Source organism: Sorex araneus, chromosome 1 (assembly GCF_027595985.1).
Source record: "Sorex araneus isolate mSorAra2 chromosome 1, mSorAra2.pri, whole genome shotgun sequence".
Classification (NCBI taxonomy): domain Eukaryota; kingdom Metazoa; phylum Chordata; class Mammalia; order Eulipotyphla; family Soricidae; genus Sorex; species Sorex araneus.
Genome location: NC_073302.1, coordinates 301,581,436 through 301,604,004, shown reverse-complemented (window position 1 = coordinate 301,604,004; position 22,569 = coordinate 301,581,436). Strand labels below are relative to the sequence as shown.

The following is a 22,569-nucleotide window of genomic DNA, read 5'->3' as shown; positions in this document are numbered from 1 at the left end:
GAACCCGTCCCCTGCCCGTCATGAGTGGGAGGCCCTGTGGGAATGACGCAGCTCCGCGTCAGAAGCCGGTTCCGGGGATGTAGGGCTCGGTGGGGGCACAGGACCGGTGGGCACCCACCGCCTCCCAGCCCCGCCCGATTCCCTCCTGGAATTAAGGTGGGCTCAGTTCTCAGTTCTCGGTGGCTGGTGGCGGTGGACAAGGGAATATCTGCTTCTTCCTGGATGGCCCAAATGAAGAAGTGGCCAGCTAGGATTATGTTGAGGAGCAGGCCGTGACTGTCAGAGCCTGGCGGGGTGCTCAGGGGCCCGTGTGTATGTGTGTGTGTGTGTGTGTGTGTGTGTGTTCACATGCGTGTGTGCATGTGTATGTCAGTGTGTGTGTGTATGTGTGTTTGTGTGTGTGCACGCACCATGCCGGCCTCCTTCCACCAGTGTGCCGGACTTTGGAGCAGTGTAGTGTTCTCTGTGGAACCGAGACAAAGAGACGGTGTCTTTCAAGGGCCCGTATGGAGGGGGAGGCAGTGACGGCAGCTGAGACATCAGGGCCAGAGCGCTAGGACGACGGGGAGGGCACAGGCACCTGGTCCGTCCGGTCCCCTGAGCCCCTTGTACGTAGGGAGCCCAGAGCCACAAGCACAGCCAGGAAGCAGGACGTCAGTCTTAGGGAACTTGCTGCAGTCCTGGGGGAGCCCTCGGGGAAGGGGTCAGGGCTGCTGGGGACACAGAAGAATGGGGACAAAACGGGAGACGCTGGAAGTCGCCTTGGTCTGTCATCCCGGCACAGGGTGGAACTCGGTCTCCGCCTGCTGTGGCCAAGGGGGAGGGACACCGGGCCAGGCGGCGCCAGCACTCACCACCCTCCTCCTCTCCGTGCAGGAGTTCTTTGAGAACCCCGCCTTCCGCCCCGACGGCCTGAAGCTCTACCCCACGCTGGTGATCCGCGGCACTGGGCTCTACGAGCTGTGGAGGTCGGGGCGGTACAAGAGCTACTCCCCCAGCGACCTGGTGGAGCTCGTCGCCCGCATCCTCGCCCTCGTGCCCCCGTGGACACGCGTGTACCGCGTGCAGAGGTAGCGTGCTCATGCCCGCATCCCAGGGGGCAGAGTCTGATTTCAGAGTGGGGGTGGGAGGGGCAGCAGACCCTGAGGCGGGAAGGACGGCCCAGCCACGACGCGTGGACTCATGTCCTCGTTCTCCCATGAGCCACAGATGAGCAGGGGGTGGTCAAGAGGTGTGGGTGCGGGGGCCCGGGGGAGAAAGCGCCGCAGCATCCTTCTCCGGCACCCACCGGGCTGCCCCCAGGGTTCTCAGGCCTTCCTCCTGGTGGAGCCCGGGAGACCTCTGCAGTGCCAAGGATCGAACCCGGACCGGCCACGTGCAGGGCAAGTGCCTTAACTGCTCTGCTCTTGCCCTGCCCCTAACCTGTAAGGCAAGCCTAGGCCATGCCTTGCAGATTCGTGTCAGAGGCGGCCTCTGAGCCTGAGCTGGGTCTGTGCCTTGACCCCCCGGGCACGGGCTCTCCCTCGGCTGCTTCGGGATCCTTCTCCTGGGCTTCAGGGTGAAGCATACAGTCTCACACGGCACTCTGCGTGTCATTGTCACACACTCACTCGGTGATCTTCTCGCACAAGCTCCCCTCGGACTTCACTGTGGTTTTATGGTTTTGATCTAGGAGGTCACATGAGGCACAGTTTGGGGTGCGTGTGGGGCCAGGGATTGAACTTGGGACTCCAGTGCAAAGCCTCCCGGCCGCAGGTCCCTCCCCGCTCCCCTGTGTTGTGTTTGGGAGTCTGTGCCCGTGACTCCCTGACGCTCAGCACAGCCTGCATTTTCCCGTGAGCTCACGTGAGCTCCCTGGGGCCCACTGTCAAGGCCGGATCCGCTCCCGGGAAGAAAGCTGAATGGAGCCAGAGGGCAACATTTCTCAGTCCATCCCCCAGGGAAGGCCCAGGAGGAATGGACGGGCAGCCGTGACCAGGTGCTGGACAGATGGTGGCAGAGACCCCCGGGGAGAGGGGAGATCCAGGGGCTCCTTCCAGCTTGTTTCCAACTTCGACCCATGTCAGAGTGTGCAAGCAAGTCTGTCGTATCTTGCTGCAGAGAAACCATTGGCAAAGGGGGGAAACCTCGTGGGGTTTAACCCGGCTAAAAAAAAAAAAAGAGTAAATTTTTGCTTGGAATCTGGGAAAGGCATGTGCCTCTCTGCCGGCACCCCCCAAAGCCAAACTGTGCCCCCCAAGGCAGGCGCAGCTCCCGGCGGGCGCTTCTCTCCTCATCCACCGGGAAGCTGTTTTTCAGAAAGTAAGTTTCAGGTTATTTCTCCGTATCTGTCAGAAGGGCGGAACAGGAGCAAAAGTAGATGGGGAATTGGACGTTGCCGGGAACGTGGTGCTTCACGCTTGCTTTCGTTCGTATTCTGCGTCACTGACCCGTCATCAGGCATTGTAAACGGGCCGTTTCCCCCTCCCCCCTCACCCCTCTTCTGCCCTGACCCATTTACACTCACCGTTTCCTCCGAGTTGAGTCACCGCGCGTCTTCCCAGCTGTTCGAGGCGGCGGCAGCCTGCCGTTAGGTGATTATCGCTACCCCCAGGCCTCGCTCCCTGCTTAAATGCACGATTCTGCTGAGCACAAGCCGAGCGCCATCAAAGCCCGAGGGTGAGCAACAGCTGCCAGCCTGGGTGTGGGGTGATGGCGGCGGCCCGAGCTGGGGATATCAGTTCACAACCACAACTGGCCTCTGACGCCCCAGGAAGCCCCAGACGCCACTCGGAGGGGTCGTGATGAGCAAATCGTGGATGTTAACTCTCCCGTCCTGTGGCCTCGTGTGTGCTGGCCGTGCTGGCGTCACCGCCATGAGTTCTTTTGTTGTTGTTGTTGTTTGTTTGCTTGGCATAAGGACGCACCGAACGTGCTCAGGGATCACTCCTGGCCACCTCTGGGGCCCGTATGGATGCCAGGGATCAAGTCTGGGTCAGCCACGTGCAACACGGGCACCCTCCGTGCTGGCCTACCACTCTGCCCTCCTGAGCCCTTTTTTAATTTTTTTAAATGAATCACCGTGAGGTACAGTTACAGACTTACAAACTTTTGTGATTACGTTTCAGTCATACAATGATCAGGTACCCATCCCTCCACCAGTGCCCATTCTCCACCACCAATGTTCCCAGTGTCCCTCCTATCACCCCCCATCCCACTCAGCCCCGCCTCTGTGGCAGGCACATTCCCTTTTACTCTTTCTCTCCTTAGGGTGTTGTGGTCTGCAATGCAGTTATTAAGTGGCCATCATGTTTGGTCTGTAGTCTACTTTCAGCACACATCTCCCATCCTGAGCAGGCCCTCCAAGCATCCTTTACTTGGTGGCCCCTTCTCTGTCTGAAATGCCTTTTCCCTCAGCATGTGAGGCAGATTTCCAAGCCTCACATGTGGAGTAATTCTCCTGATCCTTATCTCTGCTCTTGGGTGTTAGTTTTCCATTCTGTTACTTTATATTCCACAAATGAATGCAGTCTTTCTATGTCTGTCCCTTTCTTTCTGACTCATTTCACTTAGCATGATACTCTCCATGTTGATCCACTTACATGCAAATTTCATGAGTTCATCTTTTCTAACAGCTGCATAGTATTCCATTGTGTAGATGTACCAAAGTTTCTTTAACCAGTCATCTGTTCTTGGGCACTCAGGTTTTTTCCAGATTCTGGCTATTGTAAACAGGGCAGCAATGAACATTCGAATACAGATGTCATTTCTACTGTACTGTTTTGCATCTCTGGGATATATTCCCAGAAGTGATATTGCTGGGTCAAATGGGAGCTCAATTTCTAATCCTTTGAGAAACATCCAGCCCTTTGGAAACTGTTTTCCAAAAGGGCTGAACCAGTCAGCATCCCCACCAGCAGTGAAAGAGTCCCTTTCTCCCCACATCTGCCCCAACACCGGTTGCTTTTGATCTTCTGGATGTGGGCAAGTCCTTGAGCCACTTTTTTATCCCTTTCCCTCTCCTCCCAGCAGTGCTGCTTGTCGTTCAGGGCTGACTCCTGGCTCTGTGCTCGGGGATCACTTCTAGTGGTGCTCAGGGACCACGTGGGATGCCAGGGTCAGCTCCGTGCAAGCCCAGCGTGCTTCCTGCCGTGCTGTGTCCGCAGCCCCTCCCGTCTGCAGTTCAGCAGCACGCATGCAGCCTTCCACGTCGAACTTTGTGGCACAAACGTGTAGACCCTGGGTTTGAGTTCTTTGGAAAATACCTGGGCGTTCAGTAGGCATGAAGAATCTTCCACTCTGGTTCCGTCCTGTGATAGAACTGGAGGGTCCCAGCCCAAGTGCTCGCTCACCTTCATGCTGGCAGAAACTGGACTTTTTTATTTGCACAGCTTTCCTTCCGGCCAGCCGGCTGCCAGTGGCAAAAAGTATTTGATTTTAAAGTAAACGCCAAAGAAGTTTAACTCTCCTGAAAACAACAGGCCGCCTGTCTCCCTGGCGTCTATGGTGTGAGAGGGAGGTCTGCCTTCTCTCCGGCCCCTGGGCTTCCCGCCCTCGGTCTGGGCGCCTCCATGCCGCTCCAGGGCCAGTGCATGTGTGTGCAGGAGGAAGGTCCCGCTGGCGCTTGAACGGTCGGATTAGCGTGTTGCAGTCCCTGTACCTTCCGAGGCCTGAGCAAGGACCAGTCTCTGGGTGTCCAGAGCAACCGTGAGGTCGGCGACAGCTGCCGTCTCTTCCCGTCTTTCTCCGAGCCCCCAGGCGGGTATTCTGGGCAGACACTGGCTTTCACCGGAGACTCAGCTGCAGAGTCTGGTCAAAAGGGCGAGGCTACCGGGCCCCTGACTGGAGCCAGAGTTCTCGTCAGGGTGCTCATGGGGCTTTCCCTGGTCACCACCTCAGGGCCGGGAAGTGCAGAGCAGCCCTCCCTGTCCGGGCAAGGTGTCTGGCGGCGGGGAACTGAGAGATGGGGTCTCTGAGGTCGAGCTGCTGCCGTTGGCACTGGGTCTGGGCACGGCCGGGCAGGAACACGCGGGCAGCACCCAGCCTGAGGCCCTTCATTGCGGTCTGCCTGGCACAGGTGTCTCCTGAGCCCCCACCCGTTCTGATGGGTGTGCTGTGTGCCACAGCACAGAGACCCCCGCGTGGTGAGTCGGGGCAGGACGACTTGGGGGACCCCCGTCTCGCACACAGGACCTGGGGGCAGAGGAGGCCTGGTGCCCTGAGCCGGAAGACAAGGCTCTGCCCTGCTTGGCCCCCTCGCCCTCGGCAGCTGTCCCCACCTCACCTCTCCGAGAGTGACTTCCTCCCAGCAGTAACCCGTCCTTGTCTTGCAGGGATATCCCGATGCCCCTGGTCACCTCGGGCGTGGAGCACGGGAACCTGAGGGAGCTGGCTTTCGCGCGGATGAAGGACCTCGGCATTCAGGTAGGACCCCCAACCCTGACGCCTGGGAAAGCGGGAAGGGAGCACAGGGCTGCTGCGGCCCTGGTCCTCCCGCACCATGTCCAGCCCTGCGGGGGTGCTTTCCCCCACCCCCCCGCACCCTCCAGGTCCCCTGCTTGGCTTTCAGCCATGCGCTCGACTCTGGGGTGCGAAGGTGCCGGGGATCAAACCAGGGTCAGCAGCGCAACTCCCGTGTTAGCCCTCTGGCTCCTCAACTCTTTAAAAAAAAAAAATATTTAGGGCCAGAGATGTGATACAGCAGGTGTCATACACTTGCACATGGCCCACCACGGTTTAATTCCCGGCACCACTTAGGGTCCCCCGAGCACTGCCGGGAGTGATCGCTGAGCACAGAGCAGAGAGTCGGCCCCGAGCACGGCCAGGTGTGGCCCAGAAACCAAAACTAAAGCTTTGTTATTGGGGTGTAGGTGAGCGGCCCTGGTGCTGACTTGCAGGGCCCTTGCCCCCGCCCCATGCTGTCTGAGATAACCCCTCTGCACCGCCCCTGCCCGCCCCTCACCTTCCCCCCCATATCTTGATGGCGCTGGTCGCTCGATTTTTTTGTTGTCGCTTTGTCAGCATTTCATAGATCCTGAGTGTCGATGTAGGGTGTGCAGATGTTTTCTTTCAGCCAAGAGGGCGTCTTCACTTTAGCCTCCAGTTTCTTTTGTCATGCAAAAGCGTTCTCACTGGATGCAGTCCCGTTTGTTTGTTTGTTTTTGTCATCTCTGCCCTTGGAGTCTCGCACTGAGGGCACCTCTGAGGTCCCTGTCCAGAGGCTCTAGGCTGTCTCCCTGGGCGTGTCTCACATCTGGGAGAGAGGACCCCGTTTATTCATTCATCTGTTTTGCCCCCTCCCCCAGCAGGTGCTGCTCTGGGGTCCCCACTGCAGTTCTGGGCCTCCTGGGCCTCCGTTTAGCACCAGAGCCGGAGGTCACAGCGCTTCCTGGGCCCCAGTGCCGGGAACACCTGGGCCGCCAGTGGCTCTCAGCCGTGGAGTCACCCTTTGGGTTCATTTCTGCGCTGGCTTGCCGGCGGCTTATTGAAATGCAGCGGACGCTTGTGTATTGATTTGGTCGCCGGCTGCCCACTTGCATGGCTTTTAAGAGTTCTTGGGTCGTGTCTGTATGTCATCGGCTCACCTTCGTCCGTGATGGCTTAACTCCTGCTTCTCCGCCCCGCTCCTGATCGCTCCTGTGTCTAGGGTGAGACCACGGCGGCCTCCTCGCCTGTGTCTGTCTCGGGGGGACCCCCTCACCCACTCCCCTCTGAAGGGTCAGAACTGGAGAATCACGAAGCCTCCGTCAGTGCCATGCCCACAGCTCCGGCTCCCAGCCCAGCCACCAGTTCTCGGTGACCTGTTGGTTCCGGAGCCCGAGTGCAGCCTGCCACTCGCTGGGCAGCTTCTCGGTCATGGCCAGGCTTGACCCGCACATGCAGAACTCCCCTGGGGAGCTGGGCGGGTTCTGGGCCTCCGGCCTCCCTGGGCTGGAGTCGGGGGGGGGCTCGGGAGGTGGGTCTTATCTGGCCTCTGCTCTCGCACCCCCGACCCCTGAAAGACAGAAGCAGCAAGTCTCCATGCCAAGTTTGCTTTTGTGCCAGTCGTGATCAGGTGGAGCTGGGCCCGGATCCTTGATCTTTTACGGAACTGAATCAGGAGCTGTTGTCTTTCTAATTGGATTTGCGCAGATTCCTGGCGTCACATGACCTAGGATGATCTATCCTCGGGTGGAAAATGTTAGCAACTTAATAATAGTTTCTGCAGGGAAAGGCAGGGAAGGGCGTCAGGCAGGCTGTATCACCGGATGCCACCGTAGGCCGAGGTCAGCTGGGAACCTGTCACCTGCATTGTGGGCCTCCTGGATCCTCCGGCCATACCCTATCCAGGGAGACCCCCAAGGTTCCAGTCAGACTCAGTCAGTGGCCCCTGGTCCTGTTCCCTCATTTCTCCCCCCCCACACCTTCTTTCCTCCTTTCGCCCTTTCGCCCGCACGATCTCTGCAATAGCAGCCGTCTCTGCAGTCTTGATTTTGACATTTATAAATTGATCGAAATAACAGCTACTAAAACACAGTAACTCTCCCAGAAAGGCAAGTGTGTGGGATTGGCGGGGGGCGGGGGCAGGAGCGGTGCTTCTCGTCTCCTGCAGGCCTGACCCTGAGCTGACTGCAGGCCGGGGGCCACTCGCGCCCCTGGACGCTGCTCTGGTTTAAGTTCTCGCCCCCTGGTGTGATTTTGTGCGTTCGCCTCCCTCGGATTCTCCTCTCTTGACCGCATTTCCCTTCTGCTTTCTCCCATCAGGTTGGTTAAAGCTGGCTGTGTTTAGTAATTCCGGTTCTTTAATCTGGAGGTGATTATACCAGAACTGGGCTCTCACTCCTCCCTCTCGTTTGCTTCCGGCAGTGTCGAGACGTGAGAACCCGAGAGGTGGGGATCCAAGAAATCCACCACAAGGTCCGCCCGTACCAGGTGAGTGGCCGTATTCTCAGTAGCAGTGGGGCCCTCCTCCTTGGCCAAGCGCAGCTCAGCCCTAAAACCAGAGGCCAACAAAGCAACCAAGAGCAAAGCGGGGTTGAGGCTCAGAGCCGGATGTGAAGCCAGAAACGTGGGAGTGACGCGTGGCCGGCTGCCCCGTGGCCAGGCCAGGAGAGCCACAAGACTGAGCCTCATTTCAGCTCAGCTGGGTCCAGGGTAACCTAGCCTGGGGTTGGTCACGTTCTGGAACCTTCACTGTCCAGTGTGCTGTTGGCCATCAACTGCTGAGCCCCTCAGTGTGGCCTCACTGAGGCCGAGCAATGTCCACCGAGTTCACCTGAATGTGCCCCACAGGGCGCCCCCCACTCAGAGCTGGCTGGACCTGGCCACCTCTGTGCTGGTCTTTCTCTCTGTATGGACGGTCTGCCTCCGGGCCTGTTCCCGGTGGGGTTTGTTTCTCCGTGGCACCCCCAGAATGCACCCCCTGGTGTCTGCGTTGGCATGTCTGTTCTCCAAGCCCAGGGTTTGAGAGTTTTTATGTTTGGGGCCTTTCGAGAAAAGCAGAGAGACCACGCAGAGGTCATTGGTTTGCCCAGTGAGCCACCAGGGATGCCGCGAACATCCCATCGAGGACGAAGGTGCTGGTTCAGCTGTTCCCCTGGGGGTTCAGGCCGTCCCCTTCCAGCCAGGCCTGGGGTGCATGTTGTTACCTTCTGTTGTGTCTCTGCGGGGCCCATGGGCACCTGCGTCGGGAATCAACATCAGAAGCCTGGAGCCTGCCACAGGTGTCCCCCCACCCCCACCTCCCCAGCCCTCTGCAGTGGTGGATCTGTCTCGAGCTCACTCTGCGAGATGCAGTGTCCCTCGGTCCAGGGGTGCTGCCCTCTCCAGAGCCACCAGGGCAGGGGTGACCAGTCACACAAAAGCAGGTGTCAGTGCGTAAGGTGAGGGCCGCAGGGGGCGTGCTGGGCAGTCTGGGGGCCTGGTGGTGCCCCCTGAGAGCGATGCCTGTGGTGTGATCTTAAACTGGTTTCAGTATGGGCACCTGAAGGCAGGCCCAGGCCAGATTCTGGATGCCGTGCAGGTTAATCCTAGTAACTGTCAATGAAATTATAAACTTGCTTTTCCTTTCCCCGGTCCACGAAGGGGGCGAAGTTCCTACCCCATCCGAGACTAAACAGAAATCAGAATGCATGGTACACTCAGAGAATACATTTTGGGGCTGGAGCGATAGCACAGTGGGGAGGGCACCTGCCTTGCACACATGTGACCTGGGTTCGATCCCTGGCACCCCGTTAGGGTCCCCTGCACCTGCCAAGAGTGATCCCTGAGCACAAGAGTCGGGAGTCAGCCTCGAGCATTGCCAGGCGTGGCACAGGAGGGGGGGTGGGCTGTGCTGACCCGTCCCGTGGCAGGTGGAGCTGGTGCGGCGGGACTACGTGGCGAGCGGCGGCTGGGAGACCTTCCTGTCCTACGAGGACCCCGAGCAGGACATCCTCATCGGGCTGCTGCGGCTGCGGCGCTGCTCTGAGGAGACCTTCCGCTACGAGCTGATGGGCGGTGTGTCCATCGTCCGCGAGCTGCACGTGTACGGCAGCGTGGTGCCCGTCAGCAGCCGCGACCCCACCAAGTTCCAGCACCAGGTGCGTGCTCGCTGCTGCAGCCGGGGGCTCGGGCGCTCTCCGGGCAGTGCTCAGGGAAGCAGGCGGGGCCGGGGGCCAGCGTGGGGGTCTGTGCGCCCGCGTGGCGGAACTGAAAGATGGTCCAGTGAGGGGGAGACTCGGGCGGGGGCTGCGGGTGGCCTGGGCTGGGGGGGAGACGGGGGAGGGGCCCCTGTTAGGAGATGGAAGTTTCCTTTCTCCAGATCACGCCTTCTGGGGCTGAGCTGGGGAGGGAGGGGGACACTGGGGTCCAGATGGTGGAGTCCAGCTGTGTCCCACAAAGATGGTGTTTCAAATTGGGGGCCTCCTGGTAGTTCCTGGACCCCTGCCGTGGGCCTGAGCGTCTGTCCTGGCCCCGGCTCTGCGGTGCTAAGGCCATCGGGGGCCATTCAGGCCGCACCGGCAGTACAGAAGGGAGTCCCGGGCTGGACTCGAGCAGTCACAGTCCTCAGTGGCCTGGGGGGCTGCCCCAGCTGCCCGTCTGAGCCCTCAGCTGTCCCTCCCTGCGCCCGCAGGGCTTTGGCATGCTGCTGATGGAGGAGGCCGAGCGCATCGCCCGGGAGGAGCACGGCTCGGGGAAGATGGCCGTGATCTCAGGTAAGGGGGCGCGGGTAACCCCGGCCACCGCACTGGCTGTTCTCTACGAGAGCTGGTGCTGCGGCTGCGGGCGGAGCTTTCCAACCACGGCCCGGCGGTGGCCCGGGAGACTCGGACCCTGGGCACAGGGTCACCCTGGCCTGGCCCGAGTCCTCCCTTCTGTGCTGGCCATCACGAGGTCTCGGGGACGTGGCCGGTACAGAGGGACGGATGGACAGTGGGACAGATGGGCAGGCCATGGACAGACAGATGGACAATGGGGCAGACAGGTGGACGATGGGAAAGGTCAATAGGCCGTAGCCAGTTGATCCACCCAACCATTGCTGTGCCCTGGGCGATGCGGATCACAGCCGCCCGCCCGGCACATCCTCAGCCTGGTTGCCGGCTTCTCCTTACCCCTGCTCTGTGTGCGCTGCTCTGTGGGCCCACTGAGGCAGGGGCTGCCCAGGCGTGCTGCTGGTGGCTGGAGAGGCCTGGCAGAGCCTGGCAGGGGCTGGCAACCCAGAACTGGATCTCTTGTCCCTCTGCGGGGGCCAGCTGAAGGGCTCGGAAATTACAGTATCTTCTCCGGCGTTTCAGTCCAGAGCTGCTCTCACGTCGCTGGGCTGGGCTGGGCTGGGCTGATGGCTTCTGACGGACCCCGAGGTCGGGGTGGGGCCCATGGCCCTGGGCAGGGAGAGGAGCCCCGATCCCCGCGTCTACCGGACACCCCACCTCCCCGCGGTTCCTGAGCCTCGGGCCTTCCGGGACCAGCACCCCTGCCCTGAGTGCCCGCGTGCCACGCGCCGCGGCTGCTGTCCGGGACTATGGTCACCCGTGTCCACTCCCAGGCCCTTGCTCTGAGTGGCCCTGCGGAGCGTCTCCTGCTGTTCACCCCCGGGCAGCAGCTTCCTTTTGGGTCTCTTGTGGAGGTGCATGTCATGGGCAGTGCCGGGGTTCCTGCCAGCAGTGCTGGTGACCCGGTGGTGCCAGGTGTGGGGCCAGGCCCGGGCCTCCGCTGAGCCCGTCCCCCGTGTGTGGTTCTTACGCTGAGGGGTCCTCGGGGCACAGACCGGCCTTCCTTGGCTGTCCTGCTGTGGACAGGTATTCACTGCGTTGGGCCAAGGGCTCCACCTGTCTCTGTGCTCAGGGTCACTCCTGGTACTCAGGACCCTGTGGGGCAGGGAACCTAGCACGCGGGGCTATCCAGCTGGCTTGGGTGTCCCCGGGAAAGGGAGAGGGGAGCTTTTCCCAGCAGTGGCACATGAGTCTGCCCCTGCCGCGTCCCCTCCTTCTTCTCAACCTTACCCTGCTCTCGGCCTGCCCCGGCTCCAAGCCAGAGGCCTCTGTGTAAGTTGGTCGTCACGCCGGCTGTTCTGGGTGCTCAAGAATAGGAAGTCACTCGGGTCCCTGTGTCCTGGGTGTCGTGATGGCAGAAGCTCGTGTTTGTAAGGAGCTGCTTTGAGTGTTGCTCAGCCCCACTACGAGCCCTCACCTCAGACTTTGGTTCCACTCCCAGATCGTGTTAGCAGGTGCCCAGAGGCTCTGACTCAGTTTCCCCGGCCCCAGGCTTGGTTCTTCCCCACGGAAGCCCGAGCTGCTTCTCTCTTACCCGGGCCGCCCTGTTCCAGGCTCGGCTCGACTCAGAATTAACGTGTCAGAGTAAGAAAACGTCCTTTTTCCGCATAGAGAAAAGCGTTTTTTCTCTCCATGTAAATCGGTGGTATTAGAACAAACTGTTTACAAAACAATGTGTAGGCGGGAAATAACAGTTCACTGCTGCTGAATTTCCAAGCGATTAATTAGTCCTTATTAAGTCCAGGGGCTTTGGTATCGTTTCCAACTTACTCCCGCCGCTCCCCCACAGGGATCTGTGTGAGGTTAACAGACCTGGTTTACTTGGTGCCCCTGATGTTCACCCACCTAGATCATTAGCATTCTGCCTTCGAAAAGGCTCCCCGGAAGCACTTTCTGTCTTCCCTCTGCGGGGGACATGCACGCCGTCACCCTTTGGCTCCCGAGCACACAGTTCCGAATGCCATCACCAACGGTCACCATGGAAACCAGAGGTCCCCGTGTCCCCCCTGCCCGCACCATTTCCAAAGGGCACTCGAAGCTGTCGATGGCCACCTCGCGCGCGCACACCTGCCCCCTCTCGCACCTTTGGCAGCTCGGTCGGCGCCGCCAGCACAGGGTTCGCGTGCCAGGCTAATTGCTATGCGCGGCCAACCCCCTCCCCCGCAGCCGCGGCCTCCGTCATCAGCGTCTTCTATCTGTGCGCGCTGGAGTGGAAAATTAATCTGGCCATTGGCCAAGAACCACGCAAGGCCGGACCCACACGAGGCAGAGGAGAGATGAGGGGAATGTGTGAGCAGCGGGGGACGGACGTGGCTGTCCTCAGCCCTGTGGTCGGGGGAAGGGACGGAGGCGGCACACGGCCCCGCACCCAGCAGCCTCCTCTGTTTCAGGCGGGCTGCTTGTGTTCTCCACAGCGTGGTCTAGGCGGCAGCAAGGGAAACGGGGAGTCAGATCTGTCCCCCCAGGACTCGGGGTCCCCCGGGCTGCCCGGCTCAGCTCCTCGCTCTGCAGGGGGACTGGGGGCGCCCGTGCCCACTGTGCGGGGAGGGCTGCCCCGACTCTGCCCTTGGAGCCAGTGACCCCTAGCAGCTGCCCGCCGCCCGCCTGCAGCCCTGGATGCCTCTGGCCCCCTGTTTGGGTTCTGACGAGGATCGATGGGTTTCTTTGTCAGTGCTGGTCCAACCAGCTATTGTGCAGCTTTTCTGCAGGGACGCTCTCCACGGCAGCGTGGTCGTGAGTCACCCAAGCGCTGAGGTTTGGCTGATGCTCCCTGAGCTAGTGGCGGCCAGTCCTGGCGTGGGCCCACCCTCACTGGCCACTGCGAGCGAGGTGGTGGGGCCTTCCCTGCCACCCCTCTCCTGCCAGCTCCCCCCAGAGCTCCTGGTGGCTTCTGTGTTTTGTCGTGGTCTCAGGCTGGCCCTTGCCGTGGAGACAGGGGTCCTGGCTCCCTCTCTGCTCCAGCTGTCTCGGTGCCTTGTCAGGGCAGCCTAGCGTGGGGATGGGTGACGGAGCTTCATCGTGTCTGCCCAGGACACACGAGCTAGCTGGCCCTTTCAGAGCGCTCGGGGTAAGCCCCTGGTCCGCTGCAGCCAGAGGCTCGCCGTCCTGGTGTTGCCGAGCTGGAATCAGGCTCCTTTCAAGAGCGGATGAACAAAATTAACAAATCTGTTGGCGTTTATTAATGCCACTGTGTGGCGTTCTCAGTGCCTGATTAATTGATCCCCCACAAGTAATTTAAACAGCTTCATTTTTCACTAATTTCACTGCTTTTTTAATTAAATGATGATGAGTAATCATCTATATTATGTATCTAATCAGAAAAAATATCAAAGATTCGGGTTTGGCTTTCGGGCTGTGATGCATCCAGCCCAGTAAGAGCAGTGAGCCGGAACCTCCAGGTCCGTGACGCGATTCCTGCTCGAGACGTCAATGGGCCCCAGGGCTGGGCCAGCGCTGTCCTTGGCGTGAGCGTCCTCGCCCGGGCTCTGCGGACACCACAGGACACACTTGGCCAAGCACATGCCCCGTGCCTCTGGGACTGTGGCTGTCAGTGTGTGACTGGGACTGTGCCTATCGCTGTGTGACTGTGACTATGGCTGTGCCTGTCAGTGTGTGACTGGGACTATGCCTGTCATTGTTGCTGTGACTGTGCCTTGTCACTGTATGGCTGTGGCTGTGGCTATGCCTGTCACTGTGACTGTAATTGTGCCTGTCACTGTGTGACTGTGACTGGCTGTGCCTGTCACTGTGTGACTGGCTGTCACTGTGGCTGTGGCTGTGTTTATGACTATGTGCCTGTCACTGTGACTGTGGCTGTGACTGTGGCTGTCACTGTCACTGTCTGTGACTGTCGCTGTGCCTGTCATTGTGCCTGTCCCTGTGGCTGTGACTATGCCTGTGGCTGTGGCAGTGACTGTCACTGTGCCTGTGACTGACTGCCTGACACTGTGTCTGTCACTGCACCTGAGCTCTTTGTCCAGCTGGGATCCCTGAACTCGACTTTCCTCGCTCATGGAGACTTGATTTCCCCTACGAACGATGTTCACGTGGTTGGAATGAATCAAACTTCTTTCTTTAGGGCGTAGCCAGTAGGGGAGTCTGAGAACTGGGAAGTGGTGAATTGCGTCACCGCTGCCATGAGCCCAGCCCAGCCAGGTCAGTGCGGTTGTCCCCATCTGTAAGCGGGCCCATTCCCAGTGCATTTCCTCTCGGGTCAGGTGGCTGGGCAATGTTGTAGGCGGTCATGCTCCTCTTCACCCTGTCCGGGATTCTGCAGGTGTCTTCTGTTCGTTTCTGCTCCTGCCGCGTGAGTGGTTTCTGTGTGAGAGCGTTATCGGGCGTTGTGCCTTGAGGCGCTTTGGCGTGTGTCTCTCTGAAGCCTGCGCTGGGGTGCAGGCCGCACGCTGCAGAGCACGAGCGTGTGTCCAGCTGTAGTTCTGTAAAGTGGTTTTCTAACGTGCCGGCAGGCCGCACTCCTGCGTGGGGGGGATGGGCGGGAGGCTGCGGCTGCCATTGGAGTGTGAAGAGCGTGGACGGATACTGTGTGGCTTTCACATGTCCCTGATAACGGCACTGCTGAGCACTTGTTCAGGTTCACGGCTGCTCAGCTGGCCTCTTGGCTGGAGTTGGCGTGTGTGGTAAAATCCTCACGGTGTTGTCACTGTTGCCGACAGTCCATAGTCGCCATCCCTGGGCACAGTCACCCAGTACGTGCGCCTCAGTCCTTTGAGGGGCGTTTTTGGCCTGGCAGGAGGTGGGGGTGGAGTTCTTTATTTTTACGATTAGCAGGATTCTCTGTTCATGGACATCCGGGTAGCTTGTACACTTTCCTTTGTACCAGAAGAATTTTAGTGATAACCTGCAGATAACAAGTCACTGCTGCTCTGATAGTATGAAATGCCCTTACTGTTGCTTCCTTCTGTGTTGATGTTTGGGCCACCCACCTGGAGATGCCCAGGGGTCACTCCTTGCAGAGCTTGGGGGACCATCTGGGGTGCCAGGGATTGAAACTCAGGTTGACTACGTGCCAGGCAAGTGCATTACCTGCTGAGCTTTGTTTTTTGTCCGCTAACACCCCCCCGCCCCCCGTGCCCCCGTCCTTTCAGTGGCCTTAGTGTTCACCCTTGTCATCAGCCACTGCTGCTTGTCCCTGTACAGAGCCAAGAGCTGAGATCTGGGCTGTGTGAAAATGGGAGCCCTCTGGTCACTTGCAACCAGGCCCATCGACTGTCAGCCAGTCATTTAATCTTTTACCACAGAATTACCTTGCGGCCAGTTGCATATACAATGGAAATGCCTACTGTTAAAAAGATAGAGTGGAACAACTAGGACCAAACATTCCTCAAATTCTGTTCAAAAGCAGCAGAATAAACATTCTTTTTCAAGTGCACAGGCAACATTCTAGCAATAGATCCTGTATTTGGCCACAAATAAACTCAAGATCAAAATCCTGTGAGGCACCTTTTCCTACCCGTGTGGGATAAAATAAGAAATCCAGAGACTTTGCCACAGCCCAGTGATTCTACCGGGGGCTACCAATAACCACCGGGCCGGAAGAGAAGTTTAAGAAATAGGACGAATGAAAACAAATACAACACACCAAAACGGGGCTGGGAATGGAAGTGGAGCAGGAAGTTTAAAGCAGGTGCCCGCCTCAAAATCGAGAATGGAAGAAAATCTCCAAACAGCTTTACAGCTTAAGGACATAGTAAAAAGACAGAACAGAGCCAAGAGCTAATAGGAGAAACAAAGGTAGGGTGGAAATAAGTAAAATAGAGACACAAATCAGAAACAAAGGAGCTGTTACAGCTTATACCACAGAAACACAAAAGGGTTAGTAGACTTGTCAATGATTATACATCAATATGTTGAAAAGTAAATAAATTCCTAGACAAGTATAAGCTGAATCAGCAAAAAATCTGGACACCACCAGTTACTGATAAGGAGGTGAAATCAGAACCAAAAACCAAAAAAAAATCTCCTAACAGACAAGTCTAGGACCAAATAATCTCACAGGTGAATTTTACGGGTGTATTTTGAAAAGAAGTATTACTATTGATTCTTAAAGTCTTCCCCAAAATAGAAGAGGGAGGAACACTTACAAACTCATTGTCCGAGGCCAGCCTTCCCCAGCATCCAGCCCAGACAGGAAGGCTGTCAGGAAGCAGCATCTGCAGGCCGAAACCCTGACCAGAGGAACAGCGAACGGACTCGGGTACACTAGGAGGGAGACCGAGAAGGGGCAGAGCTGCCTCTCCAGGGACAATGGGAGGCGTCGGCATCTGCTCCGCCATCAGCACAGTCATCAGATCATCCCGAAGGAGCGTTTGACACAAGGCAGCATTCACTCATGATTAAAAGGCTGGCTCTGGGGGGGGCACAGCTGCGGTCGTAATGGTGAGAAGCTGGAAGCTTTGCCTCCGTTACCAGAAACACGATGGCTGGCTTCCACTCTCACCAGTTTTATTAGCATAGTCTTGGGGGTTCTAGCCGGATCAACTAATCAAGAAAAAGAAAGGGGGGGGGGGCAGAGCAGCCAGCTCAGGTTCAGCGTCCAAGCCTTCCAGAAGTGATCCCTGAGGGCAGAATCCCCCACAAAGGAGGGGTGGAGGGAGAGAGAGAGAAAGGAAATGTTTTTAACTCAAAGGGAAGTTGTTGCAATCTGCAGAAGACTTCAGGAAAACTGTTAAAACAAATTCAGTAAAGTTGCAGGATATAAAATAGGCTCCAGAAATGACTAAAGAAAGGAAAAATCATCTAATTCAAAATCGCATCGTAAAGAATAAAATCTCGGGTAGATGGAGCCGGAAGGACCGAGAGACCATTCACAGGAAACCGTCAGGCCCTGTGAAGGCCCGGCACGCGCAGAGCCGCCACTCGGGGATCTGGGGATTGGACTGAGCACACCGGGACCACCCTCGGCACAGATTCTGCACTGCCCAGGAGAGGACAGGGTCTGGGAGGGCCACTCCCTCGCTTGGTCCCCAGAGCTGTCGGAACAGAATCCGCGGGACTAGCCTACAAACCACACAGGGACCAGACACAAACATTGATTCACTTCAAACCCAGAGCGGGCGGTGGGAACCCCACCCTGTAGGGCGCTGGGGTAGCTCGTGTGTTGCAGGGCAAAGCGTGAAAGCGGCTGTTACTTTTACATCGCGAATATTAATTGACTGAAGGCTTGAAAGCATAAAATTCCTTAACAGTGATTCAAAAAAAAAAGTATGCCCAAAGGCAAAGGCAATGAAAGAATTAAAACTGTGGGACTTAAAAGCTTCTGTGTAGCCAAGAAAACCATTCACAGCACGAAAAGGTCACCCTTCAGACGGGAAACAAGATTCATGCCTGTCCTGCTGATGGGGACAGGGTGACTCCCACTAGGAAGGGGCCAGGGGGGCAGCAGAGGCCGCAGCTGGTGCAGGCATGGATTCAGCTTCCGTCCGCAGCACCGGGGGCTGGGGAGGGGGCAGCCTCAGCACTGAGCTATATCTCCAGGAGTTGCCCCCCGGGCACCCCTAGAGCCCCCCACATCCCCATGGCCCCCTGCCCAAATGGGCAGAGAATCTGAGTGTTTTCCTAAGAAGACAAAGGTTCACGCAGAGGCACTCGGCACCCCTGACCATCGGGAAGTGCAAGCCAAGGGCCCAGTGAGGGTGGCTCACGCTTGGTGGGTGACAGTTCCCAGGAAATATCAAGTGTGGGGGAAGGTGTGAGGAGGGCCCGTGCAGGGCGGGGGCAGCTGTGGTGGGACACAGCACCCCGAGGCCTCCTCGCACACAGAGCCTGCAGCCAGCAGCTTCCCCCCTGGGTGTCTGCTCCAGGGAAGCGCAGCCTGAGCCCGTGCGGGTGCTGGGCTATTCCCAGGGAGGGCCCTGTTCCCCTGTTCCCGCTGTCACCCGCTCTACTGTTCCCTGGCCCCGCGCGATCCTTACCAGAGGCTGACACCAATGTGCCTTCAATACCCGCAAGCACGTGCCGGGTGCAGACTGTGCTCTCAGGATGCCCGAGTTTGTCCCTGGCACCCCATGGTCCTCGGCGCACAGCCAGGAGTTCTCCCCGAGCGGGGAGCTGGGAGTCGCCCCCCAGCAAAACCCACCAACGGGGCTGGAGTGCCAGGACAGCAAGGTGGGGCTCTTGCCTGGCACGTGGCCCACCTGAGCCCGGTCCCCGACGGCCCGTGTGGTCCCCTAAGCCCCACCAGGAGTGATCCCCGAGCACAGAGCCAGGAGTCAGCCCTGAGCACCATGTGGTATATTCCCCACCGCCACCACCAGAAAAACAGCCCAAACCCCACAAATTATAACAGTAGAAAACTGGCCTGAGATCCTGCTGCTCTTCCTGCTCATCCGTTTTGTTGGTGTCGCCAGCACCAGCTAAAGCGACACCAAGGTGGAGGAGTTCTGGGACGCTGGTTCCACGTGGGTGGGAAGGACGCCAGCAGCCACGTCCCCCTGTCCAGGTCCGCGACGCCTGGGGACTGGGGTGTCTGGGGAATGAAATTCAACCCTGCAGCCACCCCCGAGGTGTCACCATTCATGGGGCCAATGTGTCGCCCCACCTCACAGCCACCCCCGTGGTTTCATGTGGCTCAAACATGGAGCGTTGAAATGTCGCCGGCCTGAACCACAGCTCTCTCCGGCCAGGGCTGGGCTCCGGGACTGGGTGGAGCGGGAGTGGGCGTGGGTGACTTCCAAGAACCCCGAGTCACACTCAGTCTCTTGTGTTTACTCTTTCTAGGGGTCGGCACCAGGAACTACTACAGGAAATTGGGCTACCGGCTGCAGGGCCCCTACATGGTGAAGACCCTCAAGTGATGGCCCCGGGGCCACCCACGCCGGGTCCTGAGCGAGCCCCACGCCTCCCAGCACCCCAACCCGGAGCTGCTCCTCGTCCTAGAAACCACTCGGCGGGCCTGGCGGGTGTCTGGGGGCCTCCTGGACAAGGGGTCAGCTGGGGCGGACGCTGCAGTTGACAGAACTAGCCTTGGCACAGTTTCCGCTGAGAAGGCCTGGAGCAGGGCGGGTGGGGGCGAGCTGGCCCGAGCCCTCCGCGCGGCCCCCCGCCCCACCAGCTCTCCAGCCCCGGGGGGCGGGGGGAACCAGCGTTGCAGACCCCAACCGTTTCATTCCACAGCGAGGTTGGGAGTCACGGCGTCTCGAAGAGGCATCGAGGGGTCGGGGCCTCGCATCCGCCCCGGCCACCGCCCGGAAGTTTCCGCACTGGGTTCTGTGCTTCGGCCACTGTAGAATGTGGGGGTGGGGTGCACCCCAAGTCAGGACTCGCTGCTGCAGACGCTGCCCCGGCCTCTGGCCTCTCTAAGGCGGTTTTCAGTTGGTCTCAGCAGAGGGAGAAATTCAGCTCGTGTGAGAGAGCAGAGGACGGGAGAGCTCAGGAGGTGGGATGGGGGTGGGGGACGTCGTTTCCCAGGTGCCTCGCGGTGACCTGGACCCCCACTCCTGGCCTTCCCAGAGCTGGGTGAGAGGGAACTGATCCCAGCTTCATTAAATGGCATTGATGGCGCAGAGGTTTGAACAATAAAGCCTCCACCTCACCCAGGGTTTCTCTCCCAGTGAGTTCTCTGACATTTGCCGGGGGCACAGCCCCCCGCCACGCTGCGCCGCGCACTGCCTCTCCCATGGCTGCCCCCCGCTGCCGTTCCATCAGCACCGAGCAAATGGTCGTGGCCTGCCGCCGCCTCTGTGTGGGTCAGGGCCTGTCTGCGTCCCAGTCCCGCTTCTCTGAAGAAAAATGATGCCATTAAACTCATCAAGCACCCCGGGCCCCGGGGCTGTGGCTGCAGCTGTCCTGATTACCAAAACGCTCCCAGAGGACCAGCAGAACCGACACACCAGGCCCTTCAGGTCCTACACATGTTCCCACGCCAGGCGTGTGGAGCAGAGCACAGACCTGAGTCCACTGCCCAGAGGTCACCCCGCAGGGCCCAGCTGCTGCCGCTGCCTTTGGCCTGGCCTGGCACTGAGGACCCCAGACAAGCACAGGAATCTCCTCCGCCCCTCCTGCACCTGAGGTCACTAGGACCCTCGACGGTTGTGGCATGGGGGGTGGGGGGGTCCCCCCTGCTTTGGGAGCAGCTCTGAGCACTGCCAGCTCTTGCTGCGGACGGGCAAGGAGGGGTCTGCTAAAGGCAGGATGTGATGGGGTCACCTCTCCCAGCCCCCCCCCCCCCCGGCCCCAGCTGCAGCCGCCGAAACACTTGTTCTGGTGGCCCCGGGGAAGCCCTGCACGCCCCCTCCTGTGAGCTGGCGCCCACGCTGGGGTCCCACCAGCCTCCGTTTCTGTATATCTGAGCTGGAGTGCCCGGTGCCCTGGCGTCCCTCTGGAGAAAGCCCCGCACGGTCAGGGCCATGGAGCGCCCCAGGACCCAGCCCCTGTTCAGCTATCTGTGCTGCATAGTCCGCGGGCCCAGAGCCACTGGCCAGGCTGGCCAGAAATGACCCGTGATCTCTGAGCGCCGCCCGAGGGGCACAGAGCAGTTCAGTAGGCTAGGCCTGGGCTCACTGCCCGCGTCCACAGGGTGCCCAGGCACTACTGGGTGTGGCCCCAACCAAAATAGGTAAACAGGCTGCTATTCATGACCGACAGTTGTGGGGGGCTTCCTGGGAAGTTCAGAGTGGGGGAGGGCTCTCCCCCTGGGAAAGTGACGGACAGGGGACAAGGTCCAGGGGGGCTGGAGATGTCCTGCTTTGCTGGCCACCCTCAGGCCCTGCCCGCACACCCCGACAGCCCAGCCTTGGAGGACGGGCCCTGCCGCACCGTCATGCGTCCACTCTGCAGCTGAGCTGCGTGAGTCAGCCCCGTCCTCTCTGCCTGGGGGAGATGGCTGGGATGAGTCATGGAGAAGCAGCGAGAAGGAGTCACTGAGTCACACGCTGCCGCCTTCCCGGACGTATGGTCCCGCGTGCCGCTCCCAGGCACAATTAAGAATCCATTTCTGTGCTCCTTACCCCCCCACCACCATTATTCACCTGGGACTGGCCTCCTTGGCTACTTGCCCGCCCGCCTGGGAAGGAGAGACAATCAGATGAAGGCCCTCACTGTTTCTAAGCGATAAGACAAGTTCCTGCCCCCGACAGAGACGCTAAAAAGCTTTCCTGTCTGTGTGAAATGGTTTCAGAACGATTTCCAGCGGCTTTGCAGGGAGGGAAGGGCAACAGGCCTTTGAAACGGATTAACGTCCCACCACAGCCCAACTGGCTCCAAGATCAGCAGGCAAGAAAAAAAAGAACCTAGATACATTTTCCCCCACATTCAACCGAGAAAGACATAAAGCAAGAAAGTAGCAAAACTCCTGCAAAGATTAGGGAGCACCAAGGAGAGATCCCGGGCTGGAGTGTGCGTTAGACCAGAGTTAGATCCTCAGTTAGATCCCTGGCTAGATCCTGCTTAGATCCCGCACCACAGGGTCCTCTGGGCCTGGCCAGGTGTGGCCTTGCTGGCCCCAGACACTGCAGAGTGCCCCCAGGAGGAAGGTAATTGAGAAGAAATTCTAAATCCTTGGCACCTGTGACAATTTGGGTTTGGCTCTGACACCAAAAGGCACAAACCCTGAAAGACGGTGTAAGGTGGAATCTATTAAACTCTCCATGTTAGTAACGGCTCTACATTAAACAGGCATATCGAACAGGATATCCAGGCTTATCTTTAACCTAGCTGAGACAATCACTGGCATAAATTCTGGGAAGGCATGTAAAAGCAGAATGAGCAACAGTCCAATCCCCGGCATTCCATAGGGTCCCCTGAGCACCACCAGGAGTAATTCCTGAGTGCAGAGCCAGGAGTAAGCCCTGAGCATCGTCAGGTGTAACCCAAAAAAGCCAAAAAAAGAAGATACACAGATAAGCACATGCAAAGGTAACATCTCAGACACAGCAACAGCAGAGCAGGCAAGGGGACCTGCCTGCGTGTGGCTGATCCAGGTTCGATCCCCAAGCCCCACCAGTAGTGATCTGAGCACTGAGCCAGGGGTAAGTCCTGAGCACTGCCAGTGTGGCACAAAAGCAAAAGAAAAAGTTGGGTTTTTTCTTTCTTTTTTTCCTTTTTTTTTTTTTTGGTCACACCCAGCAATGCACAGGGGTTATTCCTGGCTCATGCACTCAGGAATTACTCCTGGCAGTGCTTGGGGGACCATATGGGATGCTGGGAATCGAACCCGGGCCAGCTGTGTGCAAGGCAAATGCCCTACTCACTGTGCTGTTGATTCAGCCCTTGGGATTTTTTCTTGTTAAAGAGAGCTTCTCACATCATTTGGGAATTGCACAGTGAAAGGAGATGCTTGTGGAAGCCCGTATTTGGGAACTGTTGCACTGGTGTGGCCCTGGGAACACTCTCAGTGGGGGCG

At 58.7% G+C, this 22,569-nt stretch overlaps 1 protein-coding gene across 1 annotated transcript in view; it reads left to right on the top strand.

The window, feature by feature from the left end:
* ELP3 (elongator acetyltransferase complex subunit 3) overlaps positions 1-19,777 on the top strand; it is a 34,260-nt gene extending 14,483 nt beyond the window's left edge. The window contains exons 10-15 of the mRNA XM_004614693.2: positions 877-1,070; positions 5,313-5,403; positions 7,825-7,890; positions 9,312-9,539; positions 10,073-10,154; positions 18,948-19,777. Of these exons, the coding sequence (XP_004614750.2) occupies positions 877-1,070; positions 5,313-5,403; positions 7,825-7,890; positions 9,312-9,539; positions 10,073-10,154; positions 18,948-19,024 (738 nt within the window). The 3' untranslated portion in view covers positions 19,025-19,777. The remainder of the gene's footprint in view (positions 1-876; positions 1,071-5,312; positions 5,404-7,824; positions 7,891-9,311; positions 9,540-10,072; positions 10,155-18,947) is intronic.
* Positions 19,778-22,569: the final 2,792 nt, after the last annotated feature.